Genomic DNA, 17,256 nt, shown 5'->3' on the forward strand with positions numbered 1-17,256 from the left:
CCAAGCTTCTCCCTCCAGTTGCAACCCCGTTGCCCAGAGAATGGGAGGTGGCTGGGCACCGAGCTCCAGCTCATTCATTCATTCATTCATTCATTCAAATGCTTACCAGGGAGGAGCTTTTGTGTGTCAGGCACTGTCCCAGGCTGGGATGCCGCTGTGACAGTCCCACTGTCTGGCGCCCTCCCCTCCCTGACGCAGCAGGGCCCTCTGGAGAGGCCTCTCTGACCAGTGTGTTTCTTCCTCTGGTTCGACCCTCACAGGGACCTGAGTGAGAACGCCATCCAGGCTATCCCCAGGAAGGCTTTCCGCGGAGCTACAGACCTCAAAAACTTGTGAGTACAGGCCTGGGGTGGAGGGGGCCTGGGGCTACAGGGCCTCCCCTGGCAGTATTCTCGTGGGTCTCCCGGAGCCCTGGAGTGCAGGCAGCCACGGAGCTGGTCTCTGGGCTGAGGTGGCAGTGCCCGCATGGTTTTCTGGAACCATCTGAAGTGGGAGGAAACGGGCCGCCTTGGAGGGCTGTGGGCTGCCAGGGTGATGTTCTGGGGCCATTGCATAAGCTGCTGCAAGTCAGCTCACTGAGCCCCTACATACTGTTTTGTGAAATGAGGATATCACACTTCCTTCACGGGCTTGTTCTGAGGTTCGAAGGAGACGTGGCAAATGCCTGGCATGCTTGTCACTCCCGACAGTGCCCTTGCCCCCTCCCGTGCCTGTAGCAGACATTGGTAATTGACCACCGCGCTCTTTCCCAAGGAGCCCGGCCCAGGCGTCAGTGTATTCTGAGAGCAGCGCTCCAGGTAGCCACAGCCTGTCAGCCCCCATGGGCACTGGGGCTGGGATCTGCCCCCCGGCTCTGGCTGCCATGGCTGCTGTGACAGACTCATTCCTCAGCTGCCAGCACCTTCTAGGTGGTCTCCACAATGGGGTGGGTGCCTGCTCCCCAGGAGAGAGGCAAGGTTAGGAAGAGGCATCGAATAAAACTTTTATTTACATTTATTGTTCTAACTGAAAAACAAGGAATAATTTAACTTCTTACTATTTACTATTTGGATGGACACATTTGTTCTGAACAAGGGATGGGGTCAGGCCTTTTTAAAAGAAAATGGAATGGAGCGCTTGGTAAGGATGTGTGGACGCTGCTCTCAGCGACGTGCCGTCCTCTGCACACCCTCCCTTTGCTTCACAGACAGCTGGACAAGAACCAGATCAGCTGCATCGAGGAAGGCGCCTTCCGGGCTCTTCGGGGGCTGGAGGTGCTGTAAGTAACACACGGGAGGGAAGAGAGGCTCGGGGAGTCCGGCTGGCGCAGGTGCCGGGGCCCAGGCAGCGGGCGTGGGGGCCTTGGAGAGCACAGGAGGCAGGAGACTTGGGAGGCGTGGCAGGCCCTCCAGGACGCATGCTCTCGAAGTCATTGTGCCCGCAGGAGCATGGCCAAGGCTTATCCTGCTTATGATGACACCAGGGCCATGGCTGTGTCTCCCAGGAGCTCCTGACACGTGGCTGTCTAGACCCCGCCCCTTCTTTAAGCCAGCCTGCGCCTGTCCCTCTCCCAGCTCCTCCCGTCCCACCAGCCTCGAGGCTGCGGCACAGCTACCTCCTGATCAGACAGCTCAGGGCTTTCCCTGGTGGTGGCTGTGTCTCATGCTCTTTGGCATAGGCCCCCTGCCCTCTCCCCCTCCCCCCCCGGCCCCAGGTCCAGCCCAGAGCTGGCCCAGCTTGAGGGTGGACCGGGGACCAGTGTGAAGGTCTGCCCGTTTGTCAGGAAGAAGCCCTGTTCTCCCTCCCACGTGAGCTCCTGCTGGACAGACGCTAACAGACTCTGGTTTCCCCACCAGGACCCTGAACAACAACAACATCACCACCATCCCCGTGTCCAGCTTCAACCACATGCCCAAGCTGCGGACCTTGTGAGTCAGCAGGGTGGCCGGGAGGACAGCCCCGAGCTGGCGGTGCCGGGGCATTGGGGAGCGGGGCGCAGGCTTCCACAGGCAGGGGAGGGGGCTCCTTCTTGCACCCCCAGCGCCCAGCCAGGGTGGGGTCAGGGGAGGTCATCTGACATGAAAGGAGGTTGAGTGTCATTTATATTTGATTTTTCCTTGGAAAACCAATGATTTCTTTTTGTGCTTGAAAATGAGCTATGGGACTTGGGTCAGTGGGTCTGTATGAGTTCAGGGAGGTGAATCAACATGAGCAGGGCAAAATACAGTCCGGGGGGCGGCGGGGGGGGGCCGAGCATGCTGGGAGGGAAGGGGCAGCGGCTGGGAGTTTCCTGATGCTGCAGACAGTCCCCAGGTTGGAGCTGTGGGCTGACTGCGCATGGACTGTGCTTGGTCAAGTGCAGTAGGGGGTTCGGCCCCTCCTGGGTAGAGGGGCTCCCACTCTTTGGCCGGGGTCTGGGGGCCCCAGGTGGGTTGTGAGCGTCCCTGTCTCCCTGCAGCCGCCTGCACTCCAACCACCTGTTCTGTGACTGCCACCTGGCTTGGCTCTCGCAATGGCTGAGGCAGCGGCCAACCATCGGGCTCTTCACCCAGTGCTCAGGCCCCGCCGGTCTGCGTGGCCTCAACGTAGCCGAGGTCCAGAAGAGCGAGTTCAGCTGCTCAGGTGGGTGCAGGCCCGCCGGGGCTCTCGACTGCCCATCTCGACCGCCCATCACCTGCCTCCTGCAGCCTCCCCCTAATGTTCCCCCCATTACTTCCTGTCTCCACCACACATTGACATCTGGCACATTCATCACCCCCTGTCCTCCTCCATCGCCTCTAGACCACCCACCATCTCCTGTCTCCACCCGTCTTCTGTTCCCATCCACCACCTGTCTCCAGGCATCACCTCCTTTCTTTACCCATCACATTCTGTCTTTATCTGTCACCTCCTGTGTCCACCCATCTCCCCCTGCTGTCCATCCATTATCTCCTGTTCTCACCCAAAGCCTTTGTCTCCACATATCACCTCTTGCCTTCTCTCCTTTGTCCCTCCTGCCACAGCCATCTTCTCTTCCTGTCCGCCCATCGCCTCCTCCCACATTGTCCCTCTCTGTCCGACCTCCTGTTCCTCACCCCTCCCCTCCCCTCCCACCCCTTGCCTCCTCCTATTGCCACCCTTCCCTCCTGTGACGGCCTTGTCTGAAAAGTCATTGAATTGGCCCATCTAGCCTCGGCTGTGAGAGCCTCCTGCCTGCCCACCCACTTCCTTTCTAGCCCCTTCCGTCTCCATATGCAGCCAGAGGACCTGAAAGGACCCACAGGTCTGGGCAGGTCACTGCTGCCTGGTACTCACCAGCCCCCTGGGAGAGCCCAAACTGTCCCCAGGCTCTGCGAGGCCGGGGCAGGGTCACCTCAGCCTCCCCCGGCCGCCCTTTGGCCTTGTCACTCAGTGTGTCCCAGCTGGGTCCGCCCGGGCCCTTCCCGGAGCAGGTGCCTCCCACCCCAGTCTTCGCGCAGGCTGGACCTGTTGGCACCCCCTCCCGCCTTGTTCCCTGGCCCCTGGCACATGGACTATGCGGTCGTGGTTTCTGACCGTCTCCCAGCACTTGGCCTGTGCTTGGCACAGAGAGATGCTCAAGAAAGGTTTGCTGAGCGAATGAACCGTTCAGATTCACAACGGAGGATGAGGGGCTGCCCATTCTCCCAAACCAGTGAGTGAGCCTGCCAGCCGCTTAGAGCGCTGAGGGAGGAGTGTCTACTGGGCCCCGCAGCCTCTCATCCCTGTGAGGCTCCCCTCCCCCACAGCACTGGCAGCACCGAGGCTGCTCCTGAGCACTGCTGAGCTGAGGGCTGCTGAGTGTGTGTGTGTGTGTGTGTGTGTGTGTCTTTGTGTGAGTGTGTGTACAAGAGTATGAGTGTGGCTCAGTGGTTGAGTGTCAACCTATGAACCAGGAGGTCATGGTTAGATTCCCAGTCAGGACACATGCCCGGGTTCTGGGCTTGATTCCCGGTAGGGAGCGTGCAGGAGGCAGCTGATCAATGATTCTTTCTCACCATTGATGTTTCTACCTCTCTCTCCCTCTCCCTACCTCTCTGAAATCAATATATATACACACATATACATATGTGTGTGTGTGTGACTGTGTGAATGTGAGGGTGCATGTGGAAAGAGTGTATGACTGTATGTGTGAGTTTGTGTGTGTGTGAGCATGTGAGTGTGTGACTATGACTGTGATTGTGAGTGTGCGTACAGGAGTATGAGTGTGTGAGCATGTGTACGTGTGTGCACACGTGGGTATGCACTCGTGTGAGGAGCGTCAGGCTGATGCCCCTCTGAGTAATTGCAGCCCCAGGTTTTAGGAAGAGTAGTGGATACTTCACTGGGTCAGTTATTTTGAAGTGAGACCTTTTTCTTTGCATTTGAATACCTTAGTTTCTATATTGAGCCCCCCCCCCCCCCCCCCCCCCCCGTCTGTTCCTCCTGGCGGCCCCTTTCCTGAGAAGGCGCTGCCACAATTTGCCAGAGGGCCTAGGACTTTGTCTTTTCTGATCTTGGCGCCCACCCTTCAGGGGAGCCAGGCAAAGGCTAGAGGTTAAAACGCTGGTGGGCGTGTAAATCGGCTCAGCCGCTTCGCACAACTGTTCAGCAGAATCTACGGAAGCCCAGCATATGTCTACCCGTGACCCTGCAGCTCCTGCTAGGTGTGTGCATATGCTCTGCCAACACGCGTGTCCAAGAATATCCAAGGCAGCTTTCTTCACAGCAGCTCAGAGTTGGAGACAGCGCACATGTCCACCAACAAGAGTGGATTAACTATTTATAACTCATCTATGCAATAGAATTCTAGTCATAGTTAAAAAAACACCTACTGATACAGACACAATGCCAAAGATTTTATACGGAGCCAAAGAAGCCGGACATGAGAACCTGCTGTCTGATTTCAAAATCTTTAGTGCTGCGTCTCAGAACAATGGTTGCCTTGGGGAAAGGGTAGACGAGCCTTTGTGGGTGATAGAAATGTTACATGTCTGGGGCGGGGTATATTCATAAGTAGAAATCAGCCAGCTATACACTTAAGACAGTACCCTGTATATAACTTATACTTCAATTACAGTAATTTATCAGACACTGGGCTTCATCCTAGTTTCAGCATCTATCAGCTGTGTGAGTTTCCACAAATTAATTAATATTGAGGACTCTGTCTTCTCACCTGTAAAATGGGCACAATAATACCATGCTCCTCCAAGGTTGAGCTGAGTGACTTGGACGAGAACCTATGGCTTCAGAATTCAGGCTGGGGTTTCCTGGCAATTGAATCCCACTTCCGCGCAGCACAGTCAGGTCGAGATTCAAGTTCAGCAAACATCTAACAAGGTCCTCTGTGTGCCAGGTGCCCGCAGGGCTACACGGGAGTTCTTGGTGATCTCGGGTTCATCCTCATCCAGAGAAACACCATGTGCCCCGTCCCTACTCATCAGTCTGTATCTCAGGAGGGAGGTGCTGACACGGGACACCCCGAGGTCACAGCCCACTGTTTCCGCAGGCCAGGGGGAGGCAGGGCACGTGCCCTCTTGCACCCTCTCCTCCGGCTCCTGCCCGGCCATGTGCTCCTGCAGCAACGGCATTGTGGACTGCCGTGGCAAAGGCCTCACCGCCATCCCTGCCAACCTGCCCGAGACCATGACGGAGATGTGAGTACAGGGCAGGACAGGCATGGGGCACAGGCTCTGGGGCTGGGCCAGGCTCTGGTGGTCCAGGGAAGAGCTGGAGTGGATGCCACCCAAAGGCTTGTTTCAAGGTCCTTCCGTGCAAATGGAGAAGTCAGTGCTTTGGCGGGCTGAGCTCTCTGCCCAGGCTGGGCAACGCTGGCGGGCTGGGAGTGGGTGTTCCTCTGTGGTCGATCTGTCCAACCCAGCTGGGTATCTGTTAGGACTGGTTTCTTAGTATTAGCATCATTTGTGGGCCCCTTTCAGCCATGGCAGCCTGGGATAACGGAGCTCACGTCTGCCTGTGTCAGCCCGCCGACTCCAGACAGTGGTTGGGAGCAGGACAGGGGGACAGAGGGCATGGTTGGGTGGGTGAGCCCAGCAGGCAGCAGCCCAGACTGGGGCGACCTGACCGGGGGCTCCCTCTGTGTTCTCTACCCGCAGCCGCCTAGAGCTCAACGGAATCAAGTCCATTCCCCCGGGAGCCTTCTCTCCCTACAGAAAGCTGCGGAGGATGTGAGTGCCTCCCCCTGCTTCCTGAGAGTCAGCAGGGGCGGGAGGGAGACCCCGGGCCTGGCAGGCCACAGCCCTGGGCAGGCCCTGCCTCTGCCTCTGGGCAAGCTGCTGCCTGGTGGTCCTGCCCCTGAGTTGGTTCCTCTGTGACCTGGGCTGGCAGTGGTGTGACCTCCTTGCAGGGTTGTCCTGAGGCCTAAATGTTGAGCCCGAGTCTAGCATATGGCCAGACTATCATCCTTCCATTTCAGCTTGGGCACCAATGGGAGCTGCCATGGACATAAGAGGGGATGTTGGGGAAGCTGGGAGGTGGGGGAAAGCTGTCAAAACAGACCAAGGCTGGAGTGTCCCATCTGCGCAGGACCCTGGGACTGCACAGGGGGATAGGGCCGTGGGTTTTCCTGATGGAGGGGAGAAGGGCCCCCTCACTTTTCTAATTTAAAGCAGCCCCTGCCCTCCCATGGCATCTGGGAGGGGCAGGGGACCAGGCACGGCTTGGTGGCCGCTGAGGGATTCAACCACCCTCTCTCTCTCTCACTGCAGAGACCTGAGCAACAACCAGATCGCAGAGATCGCGCCTGATGCCTTCCAGGGCCTCCGCTCCCTGAACTCACTGTGAGTAGCAGCGCCTGCCGGGGTCCCCGTTGTTTCCCAAGGAGGCCAGCAGGGCCTGGAGCCCCTCCAGTGGGCGCTGGAGAGAGAGCACAGCCCCCACCCTCCCGGCCTCAATGGGTTTCCTTTTGGCTGCAAAGTCCAGGGCCGCTATGCCCAGCATCCCCTTCCTCACTGGTGGACCCTCTGCAGCTGGGAGGGGATGCGAGAATCCAGGACTAAGTGCATGGAAAATCAGGCAGAGCTGTTGCCCTGGCAACTGTGATGCTCTCCCCACCACAGTGGGGATTTTCCCAGCATGCTTTGTGGCAGTTATTGGACTGGGCCCAGCTTTCCTGTTGGCCCTGCCTTCCCACAGAGGCCCAGCACTCCATGCTCCTGAGCCTTCCCCAGGTCACCTACAATGGAGCACTCACCAGCTCCAGCTGTGACACCTGCCACACCTGTGTCTTCCGTCCCCAGCATGCTCTGATCCCAAGTTGTGGTGAGGATGCGAAGGAAGCATTTTCCTCCACCTCTCTCCAGCATTCCCCTTTCTCAAGGGTTTACTGGGGTGGGGGTGGGGTCTGTCAATCTACAAAGCATCGTGCAGCATCAAAATTTTATCTTGGAAAAATAAAAATTAAATTTAGCAACACACACAAATTCATTCAGGAATGTTACTTCATCCATCTCTCTTTTTCCAAGGACCCCTGCTTGTCTCTCCCCCCCCCCACCTCGCCATGTTCACCAAGCCCCTCACTCTCTGAGGTCCCATAGGCACGTTGTCTATGCAGAGCAAGCGCTCAGGGTGCCTGTAGGCAGGCGAGCTCCCCTGGGCGGGGGCCTTGTGTTCCTCTTAGGAATCATGTTTTCACTGCCCCCTGGCAGCCTGGACACATGCCTCACGTAGATGAGGGTCCTGGGAAGTGGAGGGGGATGCAGCCCCCGTCATGGAGTGCCTTTCGTGTGCACCCTTTTCTCCTGGAGTGGAGTCCGAGGCAGGGCCTCCTGTGAATGGCGCCGCTTAGGGCGTGGAGTGCACGACCACACAGCAGTACGTGGCTGCCTGGGCGTGGGCCACTGTCGGTGGCGGAGATCGGGTCCTGGAGGGGCTGCCACAGTGCAGGCCTCTTCCTCTGAGGAGCGAATGGATCTCCTTCTAAGTTGGACGTGTCGGTAACACATCTAAGTGGGTTCTGTTCTTAACTCCCTGCACCCACTCCTGCCCCCTCCGCTCCCTTCTCCACACGGCAGATTGGGGGGTCTTTGCAGATGGGAACCTGATCGTGTCTCAGAGGCTGCCTGGTGCTGGATGGGCGACATGCAAGCTCCTGTCCCATTTGTTTCCTCCACTCAGGCCACGCTGGGGCCCCCCCAGCGCCAGCCCACCCCCACCTCGGGGCCTTTGCTCCTACCGGCCCTCCTCCGGGAATGATCTGGAAGTCATGTGTGAAGAGGCAGCACACTGTTTTGCTCAGAGGGAACGTGTGTGGGGAGGGGGGTGCTGCTTGTGATGTTGGGAATAAAATAGACCCCACTCCCCAACCCCCTTCCTTCCTCTTGGTCTGCCTGAGCCCGTTCCGGCCTGCACAGCATTTTTGAGTCTCTGCTTTTTTTCGTATTACACGGAATTCGCGCTCAGTGTAGAGAACTGAACATACCCAAGTACAGAAACCCGCTGCGGTCCCGCCGCCCGGGTCTCGGCACAGCCAGCACCGTGGTCTGTTTCTTCCCGGTGCTTTGTCTGACCCACAGACTTGCTTGACCTGCGGGAGCTCACATGCTAACTACTCCCGCCCATGAGATTTCTCCCTGAACGGTCTCTTTTGGGTCTCAGAGCTTCTCACGAAGCTCCTTGAAGTGTCCTTTTGCAGGCTTCTGTGGGGCCCATGTGTGGACGGAGGGAGGGCTGTGCCTGCAGTAATGGGGTGACAGCCACCTCGAGCCCTTAGCGTACTGGTATGCAAACTACTAGGTGTACCAGTTAATGATGCGGATTTTTTTCAATTGATGGGGTTACACATATGTTGATATGTATGCGCTTTGATATGTATGCTATTTTGTTGTATTGACAACAAGCTTCAGAACTTCATGTGTCAAATTTTCTGAAGGTGTTAAACATCGTAGATATTTTTATGCTTAAAAATGTCGAATTTCATGTCAAAAAAAGTATTTGCGGGAAGTTTTAATTCATTACTTTATGTGGAAGAAAAGTGCTAGTGATGGACATTACTTTGAATAAAGCACTTTTGATATTTCTCTTGAAATTATCCTGTTTTCTTTAATCACAAAATCCGAATTATTAACTGGTCAATAATTAAGCTGCATTACTAACCGGTTAATGATTAATCTGCAATACTAACCAGTTAGTAATCCACATTATTAACCTGTTAATAATTAATTCACATTATTAACCAGTTATTGGTTAATCCGCATTGTTAACCAGTTACTGATTAATGCAGATTAATCATTAACCAGGACACCTAGAAAGGACAGGGGACTCTTTCTTAGTCACTCTGCTGCCATCTGCTGGCAATTCGTTATGACAAACCTCCAGCCTGGCAGGCTGTCCTCTAACTCTTCCCTTCTGCTGCCTTTTCTCCAGGGTCCTCTATGGGAACAAGATCACAGACCTCCCCCGGGGTGTGTTTGGCGGCCTGTACAACCTGCAGCTCCTGTAAGGACCCATCGGATGGTTGCTTGGGTGGGGCCCTGGGAGGGAGCCAGTATTCCTCTGGCCTCCCAGCCTGGCCTTTCCCACCTCTTTGCGGTGTGGGACTCCCTGGAGGCGAGGAGCTTGGAGGATGGCAGATGTAGTAGGGCTGTGAGAGGCTTTGGAGCTCTGCAGAGGCCAGAGAGGCGACTCGGACTGATGGCGGAAGGCCTGAACGAGAGGCTGCTGCGATGCAGGCTGGTCCTAAGGAGGCCGGCACGGCTGAGGAGAGCTATCCACCACATGGGTCACCCAGGCCAGCTCAGCCTCCTCGAACCAGGAGAGGTCAAGCAAGGGCTCTCTCCCAAGAGGCACAGAGCCCCTCTCAGTTGCCTGGGACCCTGCAGAACTTTGGGAGGTGGCTTTGCCCCGATGCTCTCTGGTTTCCGGGGATGCCAGGGGCACCTCTAGCGGTTCCTTGAAAGAGAGAAGAGGGGGTGGCTGAGCTGGTCCCCGTGCATGGAGGAGGCAGTCAGAGTTCTCCACGCCTCTGCGTGGAGTGGGCACCCAGACGGCCAGATCCCTGTGCCTGCTCGGCGCCCAGGAAGGTGCCCAGGACGTGTCGGTGAGTCTGATGCTGTGCCTTCCCCTTACCACCTGGCCCTGGTCTGCCCACAGGCTCCTGAACGCCAACAAGATCAACTGCATCCGGCCGGACGCCTTCCAGGACCTGCAGAACCTCTCGCTTCTCTCCCTGTACGACAACAAGATCCAGAGCCTCGCCAAGGGCACCTTCACCTCCCTGCGGGCCATCCAGACCCTGTGAGTGCCCTCTGCCCCCCGCCCCTCTGCCCAGCAGGTAGACCTAGGGGGAGGCAACAGCCTCCTGGTGCAGGCAGCTAACCGTCTTGACCTGTGCCTTTTTCTCAGCAGAATCATCTCTTAGGGAGGAAAGAGCACAGGCATCGGGTTAGACAATCCTGGGTTCAAATCCCAGCTATGCCTCATATTGGCTGTGTGACTCTGGGCATGTTAATTTGCTTCTCTGGGCCTCCGTTTACTTATTCATAAAATGAGGATATCATCTTCATAAGGTTGTTATGGGAATAAAGGGGATGTTTGTATAGAGCTTAGCATGTTGTAAATGCTTCTTGAATGCTGGCTACAATTAATAATAATAGTAATAATAATAACAATGCCCATTGATTCTAAGACACATATTGTTTCCACATTAACAGCTCTGAAATTGGGGTGCATTGCAATGTCGACGGCATCATTTAATTGACATTTTGTTCTTTCTTGATAATACATAAAATAAAAGTACCTCTTGCAATGGATAATGTCTTAAATCAGATAAAATGTAGTAATGGCAATGATGATTAAAAATTAGAGAGCAACGGCACTAGGAATTTGTTTTCATCTTTTGTTATAGGATATTACAAGCATATTGAAGGTGGTACTGTGGCCCGGCCAGTACTCACCACCCAGCTTCACTCAGGGCCAGCCTCCTTTCATCTACACTTCCCCTCTTCCCTGCCTCCCAGGCATCATTTATCATCTACCACTTGTCACTTCACACAAATGTATACAAGGCAAGGACTCTAAACACAACCACATCACTATTATTATATCTGGAACATTTAAAAATTAATCCCTGGATATCATCAGATATCTCATTACTGAATTTCCAAGTGTCTCACACACGTTATACAATTTTGAAGGCAATGTGTTGGAATCAGGATTTAAATTAGGCCTGTGCAATACAATTGGCTGGTATTGGCGGATGTATCACTTCAGTTTTTAATCTATAAGTGTCCTCTCCACTCCCTTTCTCCTTGCAGTTTGTTTGTTGCACACACTGCATTATTGGTTCCGTGGAGTGTCCCCCAGTATGGACTTCCCTGGTTGTAGTCCCCATGGCGTAGTTTCCCACACTCCTCTGTCCTGAACACAGAAGTGTACATCTAGGAGCTTGGCCAGGTTCTGATTTTTCCCTTTCTTTTTTGGGCAAAGTGACTTCATAGGGAGGACCGTGTACTTGCACAGGAGGCACATGATGTCTGGTTGTCTCTCTTTCTGTAATTAACACGGCCATTGATCTGAATGCCTGGACCCACTCGTTCATTAGGGGTCCTGAAATGGAGACGTTTGAACTTTAACGTTCCTTCTTCATTTGATAATGCGGTTGTGGTCATGCTTTTATAAAGAGTCCTTATTTCCAGCTGGCGTGCTTCTGGGTAGGGAAGTTTCTTGTCATCTTCTATTTGGTTAAACTAGGCACATAGGTGGTGTCCTTCATCCTGCGTCTTTAACCCCAGGCCCTATAGTTTGACTGGATGTGCTGGCCTGTGGGCCGATGGTGTGCACTTCATGGGCGTTCATCACCAATGCTGTCGTAGCCATTGCTGTCGTTGCCATCCCCGCCACAGTGTTTATCCTCAGGTAACACCTGCACGGAGTCCTGCTCCCTGGGGACTCTGCACGCCGGCTGGGATGTCAGCCACGAAGACAAACTCATTAAAGCCCACGAACCCGCAGGCCCCTCCTGCTAATTGACTTCCTTACAGCCGGGAGAGGAAGGTGGCGCACCACGGGGAAATCTTGTCAAGAATGGGAAATTAGAGGTCACAGGCAAGGGGCCACCTGTACAATGGCCAGGAGGAGGCAGCCTGGGTCCTGGTGCCTGCTCTGCCACCTCACCTGCGGCAGGACAGCGGTGCTCTGTCCTGGCCGCAGGTCACTCCTGCCTCCATTCGTGTTTGTGAAATGTCCCCGGGCAGAGGGAGGGGCAGGTGAGAGCAGGAGTGGGGGCAGGGGGGCTGGCCAGGGAAGTGTGGCAGGGACAGCTGGGGGCCCCAGAGCTGCCGAGCCCTGTGATGCTGGGCAAGACTTCTCTGAGGGTGGTGGGTGCCCCCAAGCGGTGCCCTCAGGTGGTGCGTGTCTCCCCAGGGCCAGCCCGGACTTCAGGCTGAGAGCCAGCGGGGAGGCCTCACTCATCCAGGTGGAGGTCAGCGCAGATCCGGAGCCCCAGCTCTGACCCCTGACCTGCCCCTTTTGCACAGGCATCTGGCCCAGAACCCTTTCATCTGTGACTGTAACCTCAAGTGGCTGGCGGACTTCCTGCGCACCAACCCCATCGAGACGAGCGGGGCCCGCTGCGCCAGCCCCGGGCGCCTGGCCAACAAGCGCATCGGGCAGATCAAGAGCAAGAAGTTCCGGTGCTCAGGTAGCTGCCTGCCCCCTGTCTGTCTTCCGTTTGCTCGGGGGCCGAGATGCTTCCTGGCTGGCTCCCGCAAGGATGTCCCGGGTGTGGGCCCCAAATTGTGGACGTGGATCTGAATGGTGTTCGGTCCCACCCCTGTTTTACCCCAAGCCTGGGGAGGGGAGGTCCCGAGGGAGGACCCAGACAAGGACCAAGGTCCTCCACCCCCAGGCCAGACCCTCGGAGGCCTGGGACCCTCCCAGTGAGAGAGCGGCCTCCTCCAGGTCCGGAGGCAGCAGAAACAGCCTGTGGCCGGGGACAGGGTGGGTCAGCTTCTGAGCCTGGATTCTGGTCGGAGGACTGATGCCCTCCAGCCCCATCTGTGCCAGCGCACGGGAGAGTGCCCGTGGCGTTGGCCCTCCCTGAGAGGTGTAATTGGGTGGGGTGCTGTCCCAGCATTGGCCCGGGCAAGGAAGGGCTTCTCCACACAGGGGCTGGGCAGGTGGGCCCTGGTCTGGGACCCCAGCCTTGTTCCCGGGGTGCGTCCGGCTGGGCAGTGGGCCTGGGCTTTCTTGCAAGTCCTGGACGATCCCACTAACATCCTGGTGTTTCCCTTTGCAGCCAAAGAGCAGTACTTCATTCCAGGTGGGAAAGCGGGGGAACCGGGGGCCGTCCGGGTGGGACGGTGGCTGTGGGTGGGCAGGAGGCTGGGGCAGCAGCCGGAGGGGGTGGGTGAGCCTGCTTGGAGCCTGCCCCAGCCCTCAGCCCCGGCCCCGGCCATCTCACCGCAGGCACGGAGGATTATCAGCTGAACAGCGAGTGCAACAGCGACGTGGTCTGTCCCCACAAGTGCCGCTGTGAGGCCGGCGTGGCGGAGTGCTCCAGCCTGAGGCTCACCAAGATCCCCGAGCGCATCCCCCAGTCCACCGCCGAGCTGTGAGCCCCCCAGCCCCCCCACTGAGAGATACTGCAATGTCTGTCATTTACGGTGTGTAAGTTCCCTCGATTGCCTCTTACAGGCGATTAAACAACAATGAGATCTCCATCCTGGAGGCCACTGGCATGTTTAAAAAACTCACCCATCTGAAGAAAATGTGAGTTGCCCATTGGCGGGAAGGTTGCAGTCAGGACGCTGGCCGGGGATGCAGAAGGAAGATTCTGGGTGTCGGGGAGCTACTGCGGGGTAGGGGGGCAGGGCTCCTGTGCACAGGGATTGGATGTCGGAAGGGGGTAGGGGGTCCTGAGCTCCGTCATCCTCCCGCCACCTCCTCTCCCAGCAACCTGAGCAACAACAAGGTGTCAGAAATTGAAGACGGGGCCTTCGAGGGCGCTGCCTCTGTGAGCGAGCTGCACCTGACCGCCAACCAGCTGGAGTCCATCCGCAGTGGCATGTTCCGCGGCCTGGACGGCCTGAGGACCCTGTGAGTGTGTGGGCCGGGAGAGGGTGGCGGCGGTAGGGACTTCGGTAGGCAAAAGCCAGAGTGCGGGTGTCTGCATTAAAGGGAAAGGAGAAGAGGGTGGGAGGCCCCCTCTCCCTGGCCCCAGTTCGCAGGAGGAGGGGCAGCTGAGGAGCCTGACTGCAGTGGGCCAAGTAATCAGACGGTGGTGACTGTGGTGAGGCCTGTGTCTTGTTCCCTGGGCTGCGGGGCCGGTGCCCGGTGACGGGGTGGAGGGAGGCGGGCCTTCCGGAGGCCCCTCTCCTTGCCCTGTGGTCAGGCTGCAGGAGCACACACAGCACGCGTGTTCCACTCGGGAGCACCGGCTCGAGGGCAGGCAGGAGAGGCTGGTGCCCCAGGGCGGGACATTGCAGAGGAGACGCCGTGGGTGTAGGGGGGCGAGCAGTGACGGCCCACCATTTGGGGGACGCTGGGGTCCCATGAGCCCAGAGCCCACCAGAGCTAACCAGACATCAGACCCAGTGGGATCCCGGGTCACCTGTCCCCCCTCTAACGGTGCAGTGGGCCACCCTGGCCAGGCAGCGCCGGCTCCTCAGTGGTCATGCGGACCTTTAGCGTGTCCAGTAGACAGTGCCGTCCAGCCGGACTTCCCACTGTGACGGAAATGTCCCTCGTCTGCACTGTCCGGCACCATGGCCCCCAGTGGCTGTGGAGTACTTGGCCTGTGGCTAGTGCTACTGAGGCACTAAATTTTAAATTTCATTTCCTGGTATTTTGGATTTTATTTCCTGTGTATGTATATGTATATGTATATTTTTCTATTGATTTCAGAGAGGACGGGAGAGGGAGAGAGAAATAGAAACATCAATGATGAGAGAGAATCATAGATCGGCTGCCTCCTGCATGCCCCCCCACTGGCGATCAAGCCCGCAACCCTTGACTGGAATTAAACCCAGGACCTCAGTCCGCAGGCCGACGCTCTAGCCACTGAGCCAAACCAGCCAGGGAAAATTTTATTTCCTTTTAGTGGACTTAAATCTAAATAGCAACCTGTGGCGAGTAGCTACTGTGTTGGGCCGCACTGGTCTGGAAGCCCTGCCTGGCTTTGGAACCGGCCCTGCAGCAGGCTCCAGCTTTGTTTCTGAGCTCACGTGGAGGTTGGGTGAGGTCCGTGAGTGTAGGAAGGACTCTCTGGGGATTTTTTCCCATTTTATAAAAAGTGGATTTTATTATTTGCCGTGTTTTGCAGTTTGCTTTTTCCCTTGCGAACGGAGTGTGGCCACTTTACCAGGCTGTGTACCTTGTATTTCTTGAGTGAGGGTGCCGAGCAGTCCCTGGGGTCCTTTCTGAGGAAGACTTGGGTGGGAACAGAGGAGAGGGGAGAGCTGGCGCTGGGACAGAGCAGAAACGCCGTAGCCCCTCCACCCTGCAGAAACAATGTGTATACCTGCATACACATACACACACGCACCCACATATGTGCATGCATACATACAGACTTTTTCATGGGTCCTATAATACGTTTTCTTTTGTAACCTGCTTTTTCCTGAAACACAACATGAGCACCTTTACAATTCAGTAAAATGTCTTTTACAGCATCACTTTGAATTGGAAATGTAGACTATTTCTAATGTTTAAATATAAGCAATGTTGTGATCAATATATTTGTCATGCAGTTCTGTGTCCACCTAGGATTACTCCCTTGTGAGAAGTTCCTGAACGCAGACTTGCTGGGGGAGAGCACACAGTGCCCTTCCAGGGAGGCCCCAAGGTCGTTCTCCGCCAGCCGGGCGTGAAGTGCCCGTTCGCCCACACCCCGGCCGACCCGGGCAGCATCACTTGTTATTATTATGTTTTCATTTGTAGTTTGGCAGGCAAAGATGTAATATCGCTAAAATGTCTTTGATTACTATTAAGTTTGAACATTGTTTGTGACTGCTCATAAACCATTTTAATTTCTTTTGGGAATTGCCTGTTCTGTGTCAGGCTTGGATTTCGTTTTTGTTTGGGGAGGAGAACTGAGCCAGGTTTATCTGAACAGAGACTTTTGCAGATATAAAGGAGGAGGTCATTGTAGATGGAAATCCTAGCCAGGGACGGCAGGGCGGTGCAGGCCTGGGCAGCAGGTCTGCAGGACAAAGGAGTGGACAGTGTCTCGCTCTCTGGGGGGGCGGGCAGGTGCTGGTGTGAGGCAGGTTGGACAGGCTCCAGAGGTCTACTGGACATGCTAAAGAGCAAAGCATCTATATATATATATAAAACCCTAAGCAACTGTTATGACCAAACGACCAAATGGTTGACGGGTCACTATCATGCGCACTGACCACCAGGGAGCAGATGCTGACTGTCCACTCCCACAGCCAACCTACTGGGGCGGGCCAACCTCCTGTGGTCCCTCCCCGCCAGCCAACAGCCCCAATTGGCCCTTCCCCTCACCTGGCTGGCAGGCCCTGAGACAGTCCCAATTGGCCTCGATCGCCAGCCAGGCTGAGGGACCCCACCTGTGCATGAATTTGTGCACCGGGCCTCTAGTTTAAACATAATTCTGTGGGCAGTTTGGAGGCCACGGAGGGCTTTGGCTGAAGAAGGACAAGATCGGGTTAGGTTTGAGGAAAGTCTCTCTGGTGTTGAGGTGGAGCATGGCCTGGAAGCGGGGAGGCACTGGGCACCCAGGGAGTGAAGGAGAGGGCTGCGGTGAGGCCATGTGGGGTGGAGGCAGAGGAGGGCACTGCTGAGGCAGAGGGCCTGGAGGGGGCACAGCTGTGAAGGGTTCAGGTGCTGGGGCTCAGTGCCTCCCGGGGAGAATCTGTGAACTCGCTGGTGGTGGCCAATGCCCCTCTCGGGCAGATGGCCACAGGGCACAGCGTGGGCTCTCCCCCACCCGCCCCAGGATGCTGAGGAACAATCGCATCAGCTGCATCCACAACGACAGCTTCACGGGCCTGCGCAACGTCCGCCTCCTCTCGCTTTACGACAACCAGATCGCCACCATCTCCCCCGGAGCCTTCGACACCCTGCAGGCCCTCTCCACGCTGTAAGTCCAGCCTCTCCTCAGCGCAGTCCTCGCGGCCGGGCTCTGGCGTCAGCATCTGCACCTGGGAACGTCGCCCACCCGCCCTCCCAGGGCACGTCTCCCTGTTGGTTACTTTAAAGGACAAACTCAGGGGATGTGTTGAAACCTGGGGCTCACCAGGCTGGAATGCTGCCCTGGGCGAGTGGTTGGCTGGGTGTCTGGGGGAGTGTGGGTGGCTGTGTGAACAGTGCGTGGCG

At 56.4% G+C, this 17,256-nt stretch overlaps 1 protein-coding gene across 1 annotated transcript in view; it reads left to right on the forward strand.

Moving 5' to 3' along the window:
* The window catches only part of SLIT1 (slit guidance ligand 1), a 151,029-nt gene that overhangs the window by 101,659 nt on the left and 32,114 nt on the right, over window positions 1-17,256 (forward strand). The window contains exons 5-19 of the mRNA XM_070432588.1: window positions 261-332; window positions 1,187-1,258; window positions 1,836-1,907; window positions 2,438-2,601; window positions 5,465-5,612; window positions 6,072-6,143; window positions 6,684-6,755; window positions 9,340-9,411; window positions 10,066-10,209; window positions 12,450-12,613; window positions 13,211-13,234; window positions 13,381-13,525; window positions 13,609-13,683; window positions 13,867-14,010; window positions 16,877-17,020. Coding sequence (XP_070288689.1) covers window positions 261-332; window positions 1,187-1,258; window positions 1,836-1,907; window positions 2,438-2,601; window positions 5,465-5,612; window positions 6,072-6,143; window positions 6,684-6,755; window positions 9,340-9,411; window positions 10,066-10,209; window positions 12,450-12,613; window positions 13,211-13,234; window positions 13,381-13,525; window positions 13,609-13,683; window positions 13,867-14,010; window positions 16,877-17,020 — 1,584 coding nt within the window. The remainder of the gene's footprint in view (window positions 1-260; window positions 333-1,186; window positions 1,259-1,835; window positions 1,908-2,437; window positions 2,602-5,464; window positions 5,613-6,071; window positions 6,144-6,683; window positions 6,756-9,339; window positions 9,412-10,065; window positions 10,210-12,449; window positions 12,614-13,210; window positions 13,235-13,380; window positions 13,526-13,608; window positions 13,684-13,866; window positions 14,011-16,876; window positions 17,021-17,256) is intronic.

This window comes from Myotis yumanensis, unplaced genomic scaffold (genome assembly GCF_028538775.1).
Source record: "Myotis yumanensis isolate MYYU_CA2020_CCGP unplaced genomic scaffold, mMyoYum1.0.hap1 SCAF_13, whole genome shotgun sequence".
Classification (NCBI taxonomy): Eukaryota; Metazoa; Chordata; class Mammalia; order Chiroptera; family Vespertilionidae; genus Myotis; species Myotis yumanensis.